Below are 20,987 nucleotides of genomic sequence, written 5' to 3' on the forward strand. Positions count from 1 at the left end.
ATTCAGAGGTGAATCAGAACCTTCCATGCGATCAAGAATAGTTTGGCAGTATGAATCGGCACCACATTGGTGGGAAACAAGGACAGACTAGTGATTAGGTTTCAAACAGTCGAGCGTTGAGATGGACAAGGGTGATGAAGTGGTCTCGGGCTGTACATCAGTACGATTAGGCGATGCTGAGTCATTATTGCTCTGCAAAGGGCAACGAGATAATGATCTGCGTCTGGGTGACTCTTTCCAGACCGGTAGGTAACGTCGAAATCGTAATACGGATCACCCAGTGACCAAGGCGACCCGAGAGGTTCTTTAGCGACTATAGCCAGCACAGTGCTTTATGGTCGGTGACGACTGTAACGTGGCGGCCGTAGAGGTATGGCCGAGACTTTTGCACTCTTGTTACAACAAGGCACTCTTGTTCGGTGATGGTATAATTTTTCTCGGCAGCAGTCAGCGCCCGACAGGCGTAAGCAACGACTCGTTTGCGCAAGGTGGTGTCACGTTGCAGGAGAACAGCACCGAGGCCATGACTGCTGGTGTCAGTGTGGATGATAGTAGCTGCACTTTGGTCGAAGTGGCACAGTACTGGGTCGGACGTCAGGCCCTGCTGGAGTGTCAAAAAGGCACTTTCACATTCGGTGGACCAAATGAAGGGCATGTTATTTGAGAGGAGTTGATGGAGCGGCGACGCAAGCGCAGCAAAGTTGCGTATGAAGCACCGTAAATACGAAGCCAGTCCGAGAAAACTGCGCAGGTCTTTTTGGCACAGGGGACGAGAAAACTCAAGGACGGCGGATAGTTTCTCAGGGTCTGGTCGAATGCCTTCTTTGCTGACTAAGTGCCCCATAACTTTTATAGACTTCGCTGAGAAAGTACATTTTTTCGTGTTGAGCTGTAGGCCAGTGTTTGTGAGGCAGGTTAGCACTTGTTCAATACGCTACAGGTGTTCTGGGAACGTGGTTGAAAACACTACGATGTTGTCGAGATAGCAAAGACAGGTCTTCCATTTTAAACCACGCAGGGCATTATATATCATATGTTCGAAGGTGGCAGGAGCATTGCAGAGCCCAAAGGGCATCACACTAAACTCGCATAGCTAATCTGGCGTGGCAAAAGCGGTTTTCTCCTTGTCAGACTCTGACACCAGTATTTGCCAGTAGCCGGATCTAAGATCAAGACTAGAAAAATATTCGGCACCCTGTAAAGAATCTAGTGCGTCGTCGATCCGTGGCAAAGGGTAAACATCCTTGCGCGTGATCTTGTTCAGGGCACGGTAATCGACACAAAAACGCACTGAACCGTATTTCTTCTGCACTAGAACAACTGGAGAGGACCAGAGGTTCGAGGAAGGTCGTACGATATTCCGTCGAAGCATGTCCGATACATTTTCCTCTATGATTTCGCACTACTTATGAGACACGCGATATGGCCGCCGGTGAACAATGCGGGAGCCGTCAGTGTGTATGTGATGAGTCGCGGCTGCCATCATACAGAGGGCTGGCGAATTGACGTCGAACAAGGAACGGTGTTTTTCTAATAGTGCGAGCAGAGCGCGACTCTGGGCAGCAGTCCGATCAGGGCTTATGGTTGCCGACAGCGGTGTGAAGCAGGCAGTGAGTGGCGAGGACGTTGACTCTGGTCGCACAGGTGAAATGGCAACAACTGCATTAGGCTGTGTATCAATTGCGCAAGTGACACTTGATCCAAGGGGTGGTAGTGGAGGTTCGGTAGTTTTGTTGAACGCGGTGAGGAATGCAGAGCCATGAGAGAAGCGAACAAGGCCAGGAATAATAAGAATTCCTCTAGATAGCGTGTGACCGTAGGGAAGAATGAGAACGTCGCCATCTCGAATGTCACTGGAATTGACCCATACATTTTCTTCTCTAGAAATCTTCTCTAGAAACAAGTCCGAATTTTTGGAGTACGAAAAATCCGCCGGCTACTGTAGTGGTCCGTTGGTAGAGGATCCGCGGTAACCGGAGGGAGAGCCGCAACGTCGGCATATGTTGGCACCTGTCAAGCGCAGGGACTGTCGGAGCACGTTAGACGTGACGTAGAGGCGATCTCTTGCTTGATTATCTCGTGTAAGCCGGTCGGAGAAGGGGCGACGCCAGGTCCTGTCGCACAGGGAGAGCACCCTCAGAGATCCTCAGAGGTCCATCAGGTCCACCGTGAAGTTCCTCCCAAAGGCAGACGGAGGTCTGTGTTATCCGTGTATAGCTGTCAGGTTGGTGGGGATCGCCGACGGCCCTCTGCCTCGACACACCGCGTCCCGCGGTTGGCGCATGCCTGCGCATCAACTGCGGTCCGGTACAAGCTCGAGGAAACAATAGACGACAACCACGTGTACACTCGGAAAGCATTTATTACGACTGCAACTAATACTTCAAGCAGGCCAGCTAGCTATAGGTGACATCGCTGAGGGTTCCCTCGAAGAGAATAATACACTAGGTAAAGAAGGGCTTCCGACTTACCAACTGGGGAATACGGGGGGGGCCGCGGCGTTTGCCGCGGCAAAACGCGGTTGACTAACCACATGCGGGAATACGGGAGCGGCGGCGGAGACTTCCGCTATCGCCGTTTGCTGGGGACCAAAGAGACCCGGGCGATATCAGCGGGATCTCACGTGAGCCACCCAGTGGCGCTGATAGCGCTTGCGATTCCCGCGCGCTGGCCGCGGAAGGAAAGTTTCCCCTCTCCCAACTCTCCCTGGCACGCATGCGCTTGACGCGACGTTCGCTGCCCGTGCGGCGGTTATGGGACCCAAGGATTCCCACATCCCTCCACCCATATTGCCCTACGGCGGAGAAATTGCTGGAACGACGGCATTGACAAAGTATCCGGGCAGATGCGATGGTAAACACCGGCAGGAAATGTCCGAATCCACGTTGATACACAGCACAGTCCTGTGTGGCGGCCGCCCACATGTGGCAGCCGTCACAGTGGTTGATGATGACGGGGGCTGAAGATGGCTTGCCCTCAAGATGCGCGCCGCAATGTCCACCCAGGAACAGCGGGTCAGGGCTTTCGCGAAGCGGCGCGCGCGACGGCTCGATGAACCTCGCACCGACGCATCCTCGTGGGAGTGTATGATGGTGGGCCTCCCTCATTGTGGCTGCCATGAGTTACCGCATCGGGCCGAGAACAGGGAGGTGCCTCCGCTGCAATTTGAGGCCAAGACAGCAGACAGGGACGTGGACGATGGCACCAATAACAAGTCCAGGCGGCTTCACTCGTTCTGCAAAGTCGCTCAAATGCACTCCACAAACACTTACAATTAGGGCAGTAGAGGCCGCCGTAGCGTCGGCCGTCTGACACGATGCTGAACCACCCGTCTACCGCATAGCTTTATGCGGCAACGAGAAAGAAAAACAATCCAGTTCGTTTGAATGAAGTTATTCGCTTCGAACGAATTTTTCCGGTCCGATACAGCGCGAAAGTGTGCGATGCTCGTATGAACAAAGCGCTCTCTGGTCCCCCGAGATTTCGGTTATTCCGCCCGCAAAATATTGAATTCATCTGAACAAAATAAGCATTCTATTTCGAACGAGGTTTCTCCACTCGGGCGAGTATAGTACAACTAGCGAATCTGGTTGCACCCGCTAAATGTCATGGCATGGTCGTCTTCGAACATGCGACCGGCAGCTCCGCAGAGCCTTAGGCCTAATCACGTCCATGACGGATACCAATGCCACAAAAGACCCATAAAGGGTTCCAATGAGCCGCCGCGAGGGGATGCAGGCCTAGCTAAGTGGTCCCCGCTCGCTGCTCAACACGCAGCTTCCGAGCAGACTCCTGGCACTGCGCCCCGCTGACGTCCTAGCCAGCGTTTCCGGCGCCCAGCTCCCAGAGCCAAAGATACAGAAAGGAGGCTATTTACATATGTACAGGGAAAATCGACCCCCGCGCTGACTGCTGCACTCACTCGCTTCGGGCGTACTCTTAGGAGAAAACTCGCTGCAAATCTCAGCGTCTACACGAGTTCGGCGACATTGGCGCAGCGTTAACTCGCACTCAAGAAGAAAGCACACGCCCAACCTAGCTAGCAATCACGCCTTTGGGTGAGGCCTAACGATGGTCCGGACAAAGCCTTCTTCGCACCGAACCGATCGTCGTACCGTTTTCCAAGAGCTTGCCCCACGTTGGGAACGCCAAATGTCGGGATATGGTGGGGATCGCCGACGGCCGTCTGCCTCGACACCCCGAGCCCCGCGGTAGGCGCATGCCTGCACATCAACCGCGGTCCAATACAAGCTCGAGGAAACAATAGACGACAACCACGTGTACACTCGGAAAGCATTTATTACGACTGCAACTAATACTTCGAGCAGGCCAGCTAGCTATAGTTGACATTGCTGAGGGTTCCCTCGAAGAGAATAATACACTAGGTAAAGAAGGGCTTCCGACTTACCAACTGGGGAATACGGGGGGGGGCCGCGGCGTTTGCCGCGGCAAGAACGCGGTTGACTAACCACGTGCAGGAATACGGGAGCGGCGGCGGAGACTTCCGCCATCGCCGCTTGCTGGGGACCAAAGAGACCCGGGCGATATCAGCAGGATCTCACGTGACCCACCCGATGGCGCTGATAGCGCTTGCGATTCCTGCGCGCTGCCCGTGGAAGGAAAGTTTCCCCTCTCCCAACTCTCCCTGGCACGCATGCGCTTGACGCGACGTTCGACGTTGACGCGACCCGAGGATTCCCACAAGCCATAGAGATTGAAGTTCCCCTAGGTGCTGGCAAACAGCTATTATATCTTGGATGGTGGTAGGATTTTGCGTAGGGAGTGCACTAAAGGCGACGGTGTTTATGCCTTTAATAATATGCCCTATGTGGTCGGTCTGGGACATGATGGCGTTGACATGTTTGCACAAAGCTAGCACATTCTCATTGTATGATTTGTACAGTTCCCCGGGGAGCTGGACGCGCTCACTGTACTTCTTCTTCGCAGCCTCAGTGCAAACAGTGGAAGCGCCGAAGATCTGACGAAGTTGCTGCGTGAACGTTTCCCAGTTGGGGAGATCAGGCTGATGGTTTCAAAACCAGGCTTTCGCGACGTCAGTGAGGTAGAAGGGGACATTGTGCAACTTCTGTGAGTTATCCCACTTATTAAAGTCGCTTGCCAGGTTGTAGTTCTGGAGCCATTCCTCAACGTCATCTCCCCGCAGACTAGCGAAGACTGGTGGGTCATGGTGGCGGTTGTGGATAGCCACGACAGATTGCGAAGGCTGTGCTGGGGTGGTAGTAGTGGACGTGCTCAGATTGTCTTGAGCAGACATGGCAGTAGGTGGTATGCGGCGACCCAAGCGGAGCTCCAGTGAGAAGGGCGAGAGGTCTTCCAGAACGAAAAGCACCTTCCACCACCTATAAGGAACCGTTTATTCCAGTCGAGCTCGCGCTACGACGAAGAACAAGCTGGGCGGCTGATGATGGTAAATGCAGATGCGGTAAATACGAGGCGTTGCACCCTCTAAACCCTGCAGTTCGTTTTAAAATGTTCAGGAAAGGTGCAGGGCTGGTTCATAATTTTTCTGCACTCATCCTGCCGACAGTGCCAGCTTGGTGAAAAGGTGCAGGTGCAAAGGTGCAGGTGCAAAGGTGCAGGTGCAAAGGTGCAGGTGCAAAGCAGCAGCGCAGCAGATGCCAGCACACATGAAGGTAGCGTCACTGAAACTGCACTTACGTGCACCTGCTATGTTGTTTACACCGCAGAAGCATACCACACCTGCGGTTTGGGACCTCTCAAACTTACCCAGACAGCCTACACTAGACGGACAAAATATATTGCATGTGTAGCGAAAACTGACCGAAGCCGCCATTTGCCACAGAGCCTATTACTTTATATATCGAATTATCTATATATTGAACTTTTTTGTGAAGCCCTTCAGATTCGATATATCCAAGTTCGACTGTAATTGTGCAGGGTTGCAAGGAAGGCCCTCACTCATTAGCACATTTTATTTCAGCAGCTGAGTACACAATTAATATTCTCATGCGATCAGCATTCTTAGCCTACTTTGCCCACTTTGATATGCGCTGCTGCTGCCTGCTACCTAGCCCTTGAAATGTCACTCTCGCTAACGAAGCAAAACAGAAAATCACATGTCTGACCAATAAAAGTAAGAATGCATGCCCTTCTAGCTTAGAACAAAAATTTGTTTTACGCTTCAAAAAAAACTATAATTTGCACCGTAGTTAGTTACGAGTGAGATATGTTGAACCCCTATTCTACAGCGCCAATGAGACAAAGGTAGCTGCGGTTGGGAGGACACATTGAGTAAAGCTTTCGCTATGCTATGCGAAGGTGTAGACGCTGTGGTCTACGGTGGCGCCGTGGTGTGTGGGTATATTATTGTGAGACAGTGCTCTGCCCCACAAGGAGATGCTATGTTTCAAATCAGTTCCATGAAGCAGAGGAAGACGACCATCAGCCGAGTATTGTTCATGTCTTGCTTCTGTCGTCTTGGCTTTTCTAGACTGTAAGTAAGACTGTATGCAAACCTTCTGCTCCATGTTACTCATTTGCCTCTCTACAACAATGTTCTTATTACCGTGCAACATCTGGAAGCAATCCATCAAATTGCATTCTGTGTGGCTCGAATAAATTCAACCGGCAGCTCATACCTGAGGATCATGCGCAGGCGGAACATCTCGAGCGCGCGCACAGTCTCTTCCTGGTGGGGCACCATGGCGGCAAGAGAGCGCAAGGCACGTACAATGGCCGCCAGGGCATCATTCTTGCTCTCGTTCTTGGCTTCGCGCTTGAGCTCCTCGTCCGACAGGCGCTCCAGGAAGGCGGGCACCAGTGACACGATGGGCATCAGGTACCGCTCCACTGTGGGTACTGTCAGCAGGCTGTGGCACAGCCCAAACGGCCGGATGAGTGCAGCTATGACAGCCACGGACAGTGGGGGTCCCGAGCGGAACCGTTCCAGCAGGATGGTGAAGCCCCCCAGGTTGCCAAAGCGGTTGATCAGGTCCACCACCCAACCCTGCACAGAGCACGTTGGGCTTGGAAGGCTGCACCACCCAACAGCAAAGCAGGCGATCAAAGATGCCAGCCTTGACAAAGGTGCAAAAGACTGTTTCATTGTCACGGGAGAAAAGTTTGCATCATGTGACGACAATGTAACATCTTGTCGGGACCAAAGGGCTGACGTTGACTTCGCATGTGAATGGGAGATGTTGCGCCGGTACTTCTTGGCAGGGGACAACACAGCAGGGATCTTCCCGTCTAGTCTAGCAACCTATCACTCACCGGCAGTGTAGAGGCGGCACGGAAATCGCTGCTGCCTTTGCGTATGCCAGGCAGTCTTGTTCGCTTCGCAATGATTGTCTTTCATAAGCACCAACACCGGCCAACATGCGACCCAAACAAGTGACCCGTTTTTCTTGTGATTCAGCGCAGCGTACCCGTGGCTCAGCACATACGTACACCCAATATCGAGAGTATAGGTCGCTGTGAACATTGACATCCCCCACACTGTCCGTGTGAGCAAGACAGCAGTGTGTGACAGCTTGCGACGCGTAGAGTTATTAATCCCTCAAGGCGGAAATAATTTCTCTCGATTTAAAATTTAGGTTCAGAACATTTCTTGCATCTTCAGAATGGTGAAATGCCAAGAGTTGTAGAATGCCTTCAGTATTGTCAATTCTTCAGTGAGTGTTTTGTTTAATGAATGCGAGAACTCTCTACATGGAAGGATGCTGTACAGGAGCGTCAGATATGAGAACCATTTTATGTCCAGATTACTTATAAAGAACTAATCCAGCCACATGAAAAACAATGAAAGAAATGAACCAGCTATGTGACGGCATGCTGACACTGTAAGAAAATATGCTGCCGTCTGCCCTTCCAGCTCATTCTAATAAAGCACACACATTATTCAAACTTGCAGCACGTGTCAAATCAGAAGTGTTTCAGAAGTGGTCCCGGCCCGCACCAGTGCATTTCTATGGGATTTTGATCCTAAAAACAAAGCCTTCGCCAAATTATTTGAGCTTGGCTTGTTCATCACACACGCACCCAACATCCGTCTCGGCGGTGCTTAAGGAATGCATCGAACATGCCTCACCTCCCATCAAAAACACCTATTTTCGGCCTCTACCAGAAAAATTTTCAAGTGAAATAATAGCTTTCAGTATTTACCTAATTCTAACATGCACCTTTTCCCCCAAGAAAATTCGTCCAAAAATTGCTTGGGTAGAGCAATCCGATAGGAAACCAAAACCACATTTACGGTATTCACAAAAGCCTACCGTCAGAGCCAGCCTAGCCAGTGTCGTAACCATTGCCATCACAAGATGATGACCATGGATCGCGACAAAACGAGTTCACACACATTGTGACGATGACGACACGTCACTTTTCAGTTTGACTATGAAAGCACATTCAAGTGATAAGCTAGCAGCAACGATTTACATCACATGTTCTTGGTGTTCCAGAGAATTGCATTTGTCGCAGGACAAACTAGCAAATTGATTAGTCTAGGCGTGGGCCACCATGCCGTTTCCGATTGTTGCAGAGTTCTTTGATAAATCTTCATCATCATCAGCCTATATTTATGTCCACTGCAGGATGAAGGCCTCTCCCTGCAATCTCTCCAATTACACCTGGCAGGCGCTAGATTATTCCAACTTGCACCTGCAACTTTCCTTGCACCCCACTTAGTTTTCTGCCGTCCTCTACTGCGCTTCTTTTGGTATCCATTCTGCAACTCTAATAGTCCACCGGTTTTCCATCCTACACATTACGTGGCCTGCCCAGCTCCATTTTTTTTCTGTTAATGTCAGTTAGAATATCGCCTATCCCTGTTTGCACTCTGATCCACACCCCTCTCTTCCTGTCTCTTAATGTTAGGACAACCATGTTTCACTCCATCGATAAATGCTGCACATCAAATGTGCTTAGACCGTACGGAAAATGAGACGTTGTGGTTCTTCATAAACGATGATAAAGGGCTGTCTGAGAGTGATGACGATGGACATTAGGTAAATAAAGTTCCATTTTGTGACGGTAAAGTATGCAGGTTCTGCCTTTTTCCTTTTTCTTACTGTCACAATTTGAGGTATGATAAATCTTGCATGTATGGCGATGCGTGACTCTCATGGGTCCCTTGAAGTTGTTTTCCCCGTATAGCTCGCGTCTCCTGTAATCCGGCTTCTCCGCGTGGCTAAGCGCCGGCGGCGGTCGTGGTGGTTGCAGCGCATTGCGAGAGATGGCGCGAGTGTCGTGATGTTAACGCCACCGAACGGCGGGGTGACTTAGGAGCAAAAGGTTGAATGCGAGCTTCCTTTTTCGGGTTGGGGTCGATGAGCAATGCAGACGTCCCGTGCGTGCGCCGGTCCACATTTCGCGAGACTGTCTCGCGTGGCTAGGAGCAGGACACCGGTATGGACAAACACTGTGGGGATCGAGGTGATTTCCCGTGCCTCGTCCCCCAGCTCGATCTCCGGGAACCACCGCCGTAACGGCAACATGGCGGACATGGCGAGCGCGCTGGACCTATTTTCCCGCACAAACAGTGCTTCTCCGCCACCGGAATTGGACTTGCCCCGCAAAAACACGTCACTGGGACGCGCCCTGACTGGCCTCCCGTGCGGCGGCCCCCAGGCACCCTCTCCAACCGAGCTCTCGTCCGCTGAGCACTCCCTCGCCGCGGCAGATGCTCACAGGCCCGCAATGAGATGGTTACTTCAGGCCTTTGTTCTCGCGACTCCTCATTCTCGCACTTGGCGGACCGCTACCTGGTTAGCCCTAGCGCAGCGGGCGCGTGTACTCGATCGGTCTTGCGGTGAGCCTTGGCCTGTAAGCGCCGTGACTGTCGCACTGTGCTGTATCTTGGGTAAATAAAGCCGTGTTTGTTGACGATCTGACTCCAGAGCCTTCTCTGCGCCGTGTCGGAGAGTCGACGAACCCTGCCGTAGCGCCTTTGTGCGTTGCGGAGCGGAGGAGCGTCGTGCTCTTTCCTGACCGTCGCTCGTAGGGTAAGCCTTGTGCAAACCCATCTCCACAACACGAATCGTTCGAATGTGCCACCGTTCGCGTGACCGTACACGTGAACGATTAGGCGATGGTGTCATAGCATGGGTCGAACATATTCGCTCGCTATCCGGTCGCAGTGAGTCGGACTTCCTTGATTTGTCGCGCGCCCATGTGAATGTTATTTGGGTAGTAATTCAGCTAGTATGCATTAGTGTATGAAAGGTGCAATAAATGCCCTTTTGACTGTTTGCACTACTGTGTTGTCTTTCCTTTGTCCCAAGAGCACGTGTGAGACCCACACATGATAAAAAAACTGGGTACATATTTGATTGATTTCTATTTTTTTTTAGTCAGAAGCTTTAACTGTTTTTTGGCTGCAGTGCATCAGGTTGTCGATATCTAATCGGTGCAAGCATGTATTTGTTTGTGGCTGTCACTTCACAACAGAGGATATCTACTCTCTACCACAATAGAGTTAGGCATGTCCGTTATTTGGGTAAATGCAAACACAAGCAGACTACGTGTTTTACTGGATGAGTGGACGCGACGAGAATGGCCTGCATGGTCATCATCCTGGTGGCATGGAGCTTAACCAGACACAGAGCTAATACAGCAGTAACCAAGTGTACTCTACTTTGCTGGTGGTGTAAATTTTTGGCAGCAGCATAATCGTAAACCCGTTGTCATATTGAATGTTTAAAAGGTTTGACACTTGGTTACAGCAACATTAGCTGTGTCTCTGACTGGTTTAAGCTCTCCACCACCAGGTGGCTGCACCATGCAGGCCGCTCAAGTTTACGCTAAAGCTCCTTCTAAACAGTGGTAGTAAGTATGGTGGGGCTTCAGTTTACGCATTCGCCCATCCATCAAAACGCCCAGCTGAGTTGTTGAGGGCGCGATAGTCACCACACGGTCTCCAGTCACCTGATGACTTGTGGTTGCCCACATTTATTTATGCACTATGTTGCTCTTGCCACCGTTCTTGCTGTCTTGTCGCCGTTCTACTCTCGCGCTCAGCTCGAACGAGCGGAGCAGCTGAGCAGCTGAGCAGAACAGCTGAGGCCATATGCTTGAAGTGTTCTTGTGCACCATTGTTCATAACCTCCACGAAGGTTATCATCATTGCCTCACATGACACCTCGCATCATGACAAAAGTGTTACACTTTAACTAAATTATGGGGCTGTAGATGCCAAAACCACAATCGGATTATCAGGCACGCCGTAGTGGCAGAACCCGCGATCTCAAGCAACGCCACAGCTGCAATGTTACCAAAGCGGGCACAGAAGTGTTGATTTAATGTGCGGCAACTTCCATAAAAGCTCTAGAGCTATGCTGCTTTATTGTGACTATGCATCTGCACGTCCAGCATCAGTTGTCCGCTTGACCAAATTTCGTTCTCGAAGTGTTCGTTGAAACGGAAATACCGAATAAAACGCCGTCGTTATTAAGGAACATTTTTGTATTACTTTCTATGGGCAGCTGACGGGGAATCGGAAAATCTTGTTTCTGGTGGAAATTTCATTGTAGCGGCATTTGTTGTAGGGCATGGGTTCTCAAAGTGGGTTCCGCGGAACCTTGGGGTTCCGCAGGCCCCTGCTCGGGGTTCCACGAGCCACTGATAAATTTTCCGTGGTCCCGCGCTCACCAATTAAGTGGCTCAAACGGCGAACAAGAGGTGTGCTCGATCCACAGAACTTCCATTACCCATTAGTTTAATTAGGACATTTTTATTCAGTTAATTCGGGGGGGGGGGGGGTGTCCTTGGCGCTTCATGGAGCTTAGCAGGGTGCCCCGGAACGAACATGCTTGAGAACCCCTGTTGTAGGGGGATTCGACTGTAGTACGATGTATAAGTATAATCTGTGACCAATGCTTGTGACCAATCTGTGACCAATAAGAGGGGTCCATACTCGGCCCCCTCTTATTTCTAATCTTCATTAATGATGTCCCAAACTGTCTAACTTCTACAGAATGTCTTTTGTACGCGGACGACACCACTGTTTACGCTTCCCATAACGACATCTGTACGCTAACTGAGCGTTTAAATGATGAACTAAATAATATCAGTAGTTGGTGCAAAAAAAATAAATTGCTAATTAACCCTCAGAAAACGAAGTTTATGGTCTTTATTTCACACAATAAACCTCGCCCTAACCTTCCACCACTGTACATAGCTTCCCACCCAATATTACCATCTAATGAGTGCTCATTTTTAGGTATTCAATTAGACTCCTTTCTAAAGTTTAATTTGCATGTCAGCTTCATAAAAAAGAAAGCCGCTTATGGTATCAGGGTGCTTTTAAAGGCCAGACACTACTTTCAAAAGCACACTCTCCTGACAATGTATTATGCCTTTATTTATAGCAGGGTTCGTACACAATATTTGGCTGGAAATTCAAGGACATTTCAAGGATTTCAAGGATGCAAAAAGGCAGAATTCAAGGAGTGTTAGCGTAATTTTATTTCCTCAGATGACTTAGGAAAGGAGCCCTATTTTCGCATTAATTTCTCTTTCAAGAGCTGTTATCTCCGCTTCTTTTTATTTGGCTGTTCGACGGAAACTTCGTCGCCTTTCGCCTTTCTGGTGGCTCTTCAAGGCAGATTCCCCCATCGTTGCAATGTCGACCGTCTTCTGACATAATGCGCACATTGCTCGATAAGGATCGCTTGGTTCCGGTCTCACCCAGTGACGATAGTCCGTATGTTGCAGCCACGCAGGCTGAAACTTGCACTTCCCGCCTGGCATCTTGTCAAAGTAAACACACAACGCAAACGCGTACTTCACTGCAATGGCGCACACGAGGCCGACAAACGGCCCGACTATAGTGCCTAGAATATACTTCTAGGCACTATAGCCCGACTATAGTACCTAAATGACACATACTAGTGTGCCGAGAGCGGGTGTCGCGGTAGCACCGAGTGTGATGCCTGCCGCCGCCGGCCGCTTGGTGCGCTGCACTTCGAGACTGTGCCGGACCATGCTGAGACATGGGCGGACTTCAGGCAAGACACGACGCGAGTCTGCCCATTTGCCCGGCGATCTGCCTCTTATGTTCTTGTCCCAATCCGCAATACGTTCGGGGTCTGCGGACGCGCTGGGTAATGAGATGAGCCGGTTCTTTCCGCGTCTCTGGGAAATCGCGGTTTCGCAGCCTGTTCAAAGTTTCTTTAGACAGACGAGTGCACACATAGATGCAAAAAACCCACTCACAAGAAGAAAAGAATGCAACGAAAGCGGCAGCAAGGCGAGAAATGAACTACGCATTGCAATCAACACGTAGCAATCAATGCATCGCAAACGAACGCGAGTCGAACACCGCAGGATTTAGCATGGTGCCGACAGGCATCGCCATCTGGTGGCCCACGGCGGCAGGCATCACAGCCTTCGTCCTGCGTTGGAGACTCTCGGTGGACGGCACACTAGAGTATATTCTAGGCACTATGCGCAAGCCGAGCGAGCGATATGTCTCGCATTGGATTGGATTTCCAATGCATATTTGTTGCCAGACGACGTAGGGGCTGCGAGATTTAAAACCGAAACTTCCTGATGTTGCCCTTTAGTCAACACAGCTTGTTTTCATGGGCATTCGTAAGCGATAGGGCCTTAAATATCAGCATGACTTGCGGAGGTACATCGTTAATTTCCTGTAGCGGAACAAATCCCACGGGATTTTCAAGGATTACAAGGAGCCCACGGGTATTCAAGTAGCTTCAAGGGCCCTTGAACTTATACTGTCAATATCAAGGATATTCAAGGATTTCAAGGGGCTGTGCGAACCCTGTTATAGCCATTTAAATTACTGTATCAGCACATCCAAAATAACGCTGTCCATATAATTGCTTTGGCTCCATATAACGCTCATGTTACCCCCGTTTTCACTGAGTTAAATCTCCTCACAATAAATAAAGTTATCTGGTACAACCACAGCATTGTTATTTACCGCCTACTTAAAAATCCACAATTACATTATATCATTGGCAGGAATAGTCTTGCTAATCCTAACACTACCAGGTTCTCTTTACAAAATAACCTTTTACTTCCAAAATCACGCAGCAACTACGGCCAACTAACTGTTGGTTTTGCTAGTGTGAAAATGTGGAATAACTTGCCTGCTCACGTGAAATCCTCACCTACATTATCGTCATACCAACGTTCACTGAGAGCTTATATTAGTACCTTGTAAACTGCATTTCTTTGATGAATTTTTTATGCTGCTTATTATGCACATTTTTTATGTTGTGATGTGTTGCCATAACTTGTATTGCTTTAACATTCTAGAAATTGTGTAATTCGTTCTTTATTCATAACCGCAATTGACGCCATTTTATTTATATAATATTATGTAACCAAGAACAAGAGGTCCCGCTGCAGTTTCTAACTGTGGGACCTCTTTCTGTATATTTTCTACTGCATATATGTACCACTAATGAAGCAATAAACTTGAACTTGAACCTGTGACCCCCTCCCCATGTAATACCCTCATAATGAGGGCCTTTGGGGGTATCTTGAATAATATTAATAGAATACTATGCTGCTCACGCCATTTGGACAGCTTAATCAGCTTCGAAAGTGCTTTTATACGTTCTTTGAAACTGTGGCCAAAGCTTTGTGTCGTTTACCCAGTCACCATCTACGATATCTCTCGAAACAGAGGTTTACTAAGCTGCACCAGCGTCATACACATCCATTGCGTCAACACGGAGGCAATGAAGGCAGTTGAGGCAAGCAGTGGACTCGGCGCCACGTGATCAAACATGACAGCGCCCATGGGATCGTCTCAATAAGGGTCAATATATATATATATTTAAAATCAGGTGCATTTTACAGTAAGGTGCATGTCACACTTGGGTGCATTGGTGCATGCACATTCAGGTGCATATTACAATCAGGTGCACGTTTATTGTCACCTTGTAAGCCCGCAAAAATTGGGCGCGCATTCGATTCGAGGACGCATTAGAATCATGTAAATATTGTACATTCATGATTCCACCCTTGGTGGAACTTGCTTTGTATAAGAAGTTTACCATGTTATCATGCTACAGTACTCGAGTCCGAAAATGTGCGAGGATGAGATGTTTAACTGGTTGATTCACAATAAGGGTGGAACCACTACTGCAAACATGTTTGACTGGATAGATGAGCTGACCGAAAGATACTGTTGTGACCGGGGATCAGTAGACATGGGAGTTCCAGCACCATGAAGCAAAAGATACCAGAGGCCTTGGCCTGATATTCCCGACTGTTTTAAAACATATACAGCAAACCCTCGTTATAACGAAGTGAACGCGATGGCCAAAAAATTCAATATAAGTGGTAATTTGATAAAAGCGACTACTCCATAAAGCTAAAAAAGCAGAGCTGAACTGGCACAACTTCATGAAAGTCTAATGTGAGTGTCACGCGGCGCATTTTTGGTAGCAAGCGCACCAGATCAGGATCGAATTTCTCGATCATGATTGGCTCCTACACGAGCTGCGGGAGGGAGCCAATAGGGTCTTGATTTTGGTGACTTTGGGCATGCCGGCACATAGAAGGCCGCGCAGAGTACCCTTTGTCTGTTACGTTGCGCATTACTTCCACAGTGCAGTGGTGCTCACTGATAATGTGCGGGCGTAGCATGGAGACTCGTCCAGTTCACACTTTTCTTAGTCGCCATAGAGAGGGGAGGGTAGTGGTCAATGACTCAAGGGTATTCCGACTGGAGAGTTCGCAAGGCTCTCGGTTGACTTGTCTTGACTTGTTTGAACGCTGGGCAATTACCTAGCTCCCCCTAACAGTGGACTTGGGCTGCTTGTAGCTATGTTGCAACACTTTTTATCACCCATCGCAGAGTGCTGAATTCTATGACTTGCTTACATTGTGGTGTACATTGAGGCAAGCACGCTGCTTAGATCAGTCTATGACAATTGTGCCTGCAAATTACCGTATTTATCGCGTAATAAACGCACTCCCAACTTTAGTGGTCAAAAATTTAGATTTTTTTTTCTCCCGCGTAATAAACGCACCCTGAACTTGCTGCCGTGAAGTAGGAGAGACACGGCAGGATTCGGCGTCCGATATGGCGTCTGGTGGGTACGCTTGTCCTACCTTTATTGCGATGGCAAGCATATGGACACTGTAGGCGGATTTTTGCTCTCGGCGCCGACGATCGCAGCTCTGTCTCCCTCCTCGTTCAAGGGAGGGGAGGAGAGTGGAAGGAGGGGGCAGCGCGGCCGCCTTATCTTGAAAGCAATGTGCGACGATACCTTTGCGCGTGCTTCGTTAACACCGCTCAGTTTGCATTGAAGCAGCACGAAGGTCACTTCACTCGCTGTTGCTGCCGCGCTTCCTCATGCCAGCGTTTTGACAGCGAGTATCAGCGGTCATCGAGTGTGATGTGTTCATGTTTGTCTGCGCACGCTGAAACCATGCTGGTTAAGGGAGGAGGAGGGGATGAAAAATAGCTTTTTTTGTTTCTTGGCAGAAAGGGCTGAAATTTGGCACACACACTGTACATTGCAATAGAGAGGCAAATCTAAAATTTCATTAAGATATCTTCATTAGTTTTTGTTTTATAAGAATTTACAAAAGTTTACAAGTTCCTTGCTCGTGGACAGCCTGGCACAGTAACAAAACATGGTACGGAACTGGGAATACTTTGTATGTTTGCCCAAATGTCTAATCTATATTAAGACAGTGTTAGATTTTTTTTTTAGCGACCTCCTAATTTTTTACTCAACATGATATGCATGTGACTTGTGTTTCACCGCATAGAGCCATGAAGTTACCGTATTTACACGATTGTAGATCGATCCATTTTTTCAAATTTGGCAATCCAAAGTTGGGGGGTCGACTTAGAATCGAAACCGAACCGTGTACTGCTAGTAACGGCAAGAGAAACGAGAAATCAGGGGCGCTATGGCGTGGTTACAACTTTGCACCGACGTTTTTATGGTTACGGTAGAAGCGTAGCGTATTAATTTACCGTATTGCATACATTTTGATTGCGTGCACCGCGAGCGCACGGCTCTTGTGGGAGCATCGATCATGGAAGAGCTGCCGTTTGGGGGGTATTGGTAGCTGTCGAAAGAGCCGCCGTTAGGGGGGTATTGGTAGCTGGCGGAAGAGCCGCCGTTAGGGGGGTATTGGTAGCTGGCGGAAGAGCCGCTGTTAGGGGGGTATTGGTAGTTGGCAGAAGAGCCGTCGTTTGGGGGTATTAGTAGTTGGCGGAAGAGCTTTTGTTTGAGATACGATTGTTTTCGACGGCCACGCGCATCTGTCACTTCTTCTGTTGTGCTGAATCGTCACGCCTGTCATGAGTGCCAAGAACTTTCGGCACTCGTTCTAAGCAGCGTTCAAATGGGCTCCTATCCTCCATGTTGAGGAAACTAACAACTGCACAGCGAAGCGCAAGTCTGGAGTCAGTGAACGTGTGGTGCGGCAGTGGTGGCTTCAGCGCAAGAAAATTTGGCCTCCCTGGCTACTGTGTGCGGGTGGGTCCTCTCTGCGTGGGCGGCTGTACCGCGCGATGTCGTGGTGCGGTATGTCGTGGTGCGGTCGTTCGCAAAGTGTGGACTCACACTTGATGACGACGTGCTGTGGGACTGCAGCAGCTATGATGGCAGCAGTACCAGTGAGGTCAACTCTAGTGACGATGAGTAGTCTTAGCAACCCAATCAATAAATTTCCCTTGAGTGAAATGCACTCGCGTGGTTTTTCTCCCCCCCCCCCCTTTTTTTTTTGAGACATGCAATTTTGGGGGGGTCGACCTACATTCGAGTCGACTTACAATCGTGTAAATACGGTTATCTGAAATAATTAAATAATGGAAAGATAAATGAACATTTCAAGACTGTCTTGATGTGCAGCACAGTTTATGGAACACAGCAAAACAAACTGGATCAAAATCAGTCCAGCCATTGTTGTGCTATGCTTTCCATGAGCAAGGTGACCGACAAAAAAAAACACACAATTGAGAAAAAGAGCTGCAAAGTTTTGCAAGCAGTGCAGGTTTATTAGAACGCATCGGGCTGGTAATTTTTGGCATCATTGCTGTCAGGCATCTTCTTGCACCTTTGCCTCTTCGTTTTGTGGGCTTTGAAAATTTCATAGCCTGGCTAGTCCATCAAATTGACCTTCCAGTCAGTTGCGGACACCGTGCGAAGAGAGTCGCGAACGCTGCATGCTTGTGCTTCTGCCGTCACCGCTGACACGAAACGCGGCTCGAGGCGTGTCTGAATGGTGCGCCATTCGGGCGACTATTTGTCCGGTGAATCTTCGGTTATCACACTGTAGCGCGTCGGCGGTTGGGGCTCGCTCGGAGGCGGCGTGTCCGTGTCGCACGATGCATCAGAAACTGAGTACACCGTCTTTGTCGGCGATGGTGACCTTCGACCCGCGTCGATACGATCTAAGATGATTAGCGTGGCCGTACGCCGAGGCGCGGGATCTTGTGTCCTTCAACGGAGCCTCCATTGACGAGTCTTCCGTCGACTGCATTGTCGGTGCCGATGGCACAAGGCGATTGTCGGTTTCGCTGATGGAGTCACATGGTGCAAGATAGCACGGCACGTAATTCATGGTGCAAGGTAGCGCGGCACGTTCAGTCGGGTGCTCCTCTGCTTCTCCCGCTAATCGCCGTAGGAGGCTCGCACTTCCGTATTCCAAAAGTGTGCTTCGTCCAAAATTTCTTCTCGAACGAGCGACGATACATCACTAACCTGGGAGCTCTCAGAAATCCGAATTGTGCGTGTCAAGTGAAGACACCGGCGTGGTTTGCGAAGCAGACAACTGCGGTCGCCATCTTGCCCGCTGCCGCAGCAGTAACCAATGGGGAGACGCCTTTCAGCACGGCAGCCAATCGGAGGCCCACTTTCATCGGAGGGCCTGTGTGACTACCTCCAGCAGACCCGCACTTCTTTTGTGTTTGTGCGGTTGTCACAAGATGGCAACGACCGACGAATTGAGAAGCAGAACATCAAAACTTTGAGCTTTCGAACGATACCAAGATGGCGGCGCTTGGTGGTGGGAAATACGAGATATGGCTCCATGAATTGCGGTGATATTGCAGAATTTAAAGCTGTTTTCTCGCCCTGCACACTGACAAATTAATTTTTTTCGGACACTTTTAGTGCGTTTTCAGCCAAACCATTTTGATACAGCGTAGATTAGGCGTTGCAGATACCGAAACGCGTGGTTTCCCAAAAATAGATTTTTCTCGCGATTTTCGCGATCTCATCCCCGCGTCCCCCCTTAAGTTACTTAGCAAGTTTACACGGCCCGATAAAACTACTATCCTTACTTCCGTGGGGATGCGCAACTCTCACGCGTCCCATGATGTTTTCTCCGCACGGCTCTGGTGTCTCCTGGAATCCGCCTTCCTCGTGTAGCTAAGCGCTGGCGGCAGTTGGCGTAGATGTTACGAGAGATGGAGCAGGTGTTGCACTGCTAACGCCACCTAACGGCAGGGTTACTCGGGCCCACGAGGAAGCAGGGTGTTCCTCTTTTGCATGGGGCAGCACGAACGCTTCGCGCTGCAGGCCACCGGAATGGACGAACTCGAATCGTTTGAACGCGCCACCGTTCGCGTGACCATACACGTGAACGACTGGCGATGGAGTCTAGCACGGGGCGAACATATTCGCTCGCTATGCGGTCACAGTGAGTCGGACTTCCTCGATTTGTCACGCGTCCATTGGCGTAGTAATTCGGCTAGCAGGCATTAGCGTGATAAAAGGCGAAATAAATGCCCTTTTGATTGTTTGTACTATTGTGTTGTCATTCCTTTGTCCTAAGAGCACGTGTGAGATCCCACACTTCATATAGCTGTCTACGCATTTGCCATCGCAAATGATGGTTCGCCTACTGCGACTTTTTTAGAGGTGGCCGTGGAAAAAAAATCACTCAAACTTTTACCCTGCATAATAAACACACCCCCCAACTTTGCATACCATATTTATTCGAATCTAGGCCGATAGTCTTTTTTTAAATAATCATATATGAAACTCTAGGGTCGGCTTAGATTCGAGGATATTGAAAAGCATGCCAGTTTTTAACTCAAACTGATACAGTCGACGTCCGATTTCCCGGACCCTCAAGGGACCGCGAAAACGTCTGGAAAATCGGGCAGTCCGGAAAAACGAATGCACGTGAAAACGCACCTTTTTGGTAGGTATTTTTCGCTGACGGAGAGGGTCACGGCCGGAGTACAAGATTTCCATTGCTATTCAGCCAATGCATCGTTTAGGTGGCTCTGAAAAGAGCCGTTTATTAAAAAAGAAACAAAAAAAAACGACGTGGCCGGCGCTATCTCATAGGTCAGCACTTGGGCGCAAAGAAGTCGCTTATTTTCTTTTGCACGGTCCGCTTGCCCGCGATCATGTCTGCCTTAATTTCAGTCAACGTCATGTTGCCGCTGTACACCGATGACAGTGTAATCAGTGCTCGCGTCAACTCCGAGCTCGGCGAATCCGCTCGACGAAAAGCGCAGCACTAAACAGCTAGGAACTCGGTGGATGCTGAAGGTCGGGAAACGTGATCACTGAAGATAGCGCGCAGCAGCAAACGATCAACCGCAGACACGACCGCAGAGCTGACAAAACAACACGTGAACGAACACAGTGAGGTTTGGCTCGGATAAGCTACGGCTGGCAACGGATTGACACGTGCGGTTTCGAGGTTACGGCAGCCGCGGCGCGGTGCGGCGGTGCTGCTGGCCACACCTGCGATGTGAGTATGGTGGGTTCGAGGATATGAAAACAACCAAAATGGCGGCGTCGGTGGTGACTTTGGGTCGGCGGTTAACAGTAAAAAGTCCGGGAAATCGGATGGCGAAGGCTATAAGCGTCCGGAATTTCGGACCTTTAATACATTGACTCTATGGGGAACTTGACGGTGCCACAGATGAGTCCGGGAAATCAGGCATGTCCGGAATTTCGGGCGTCCGGGAAATCGGACGTCGACTGTAAATATGTGCATAGTTAGCGCCATCTAGAAAAGTCAGTATCGCAGCCACTACTAGCGGC

The 20,987-nt window shown here is 49.6% G+C and overlaps 1 protein-coding gene across 1 annotated transcript in view; it reads right to left on the reverse strand.

The window, feature by feature from the left end:
• Positions 1–313: 313 nt before the first annotated feature.
• Positions 314–20,987, reverse strand: part of LOC119441555 (probable ubiquitin carboxyl-terminal hydrolase FAF-X) — a 141,374-nt gene continuing 120,700 nt past the window's right edge. Inside the window, exons 8-10 of the mRNA XM_049662784.1 lie at positions 6,621–6,988; positions 5,120–5,360; positions 314–601 (exon numbers count right to left, since the gene is read on the reverse strand). Of these exons, the coding sequence (XP_049518741.1) occupies positions 314–601; positions 5,120–5,360; positions 6,621–6,988 (897 nt within the window). The remainder of the gene's footprint in view (positions 602–5,119; positions 5,361–6,620; positions 6,989–20,987) is intronic.

The sequence above is a fragment of the Dermacentor silvarum genome, chromosome 2 (assembly GCF_013339745.2).
Source record: "Dermacentor silvarum isolate Dsil-2018 chromosome 2, BIME_Dsil_1.4, whole genome shotgun sequence".
NCBI lineage: Eukaryota > Metazoa > Arthropoda > Arachnida > Ixodida > Ixodidae > Dermacentor > Dermacentor silvarum.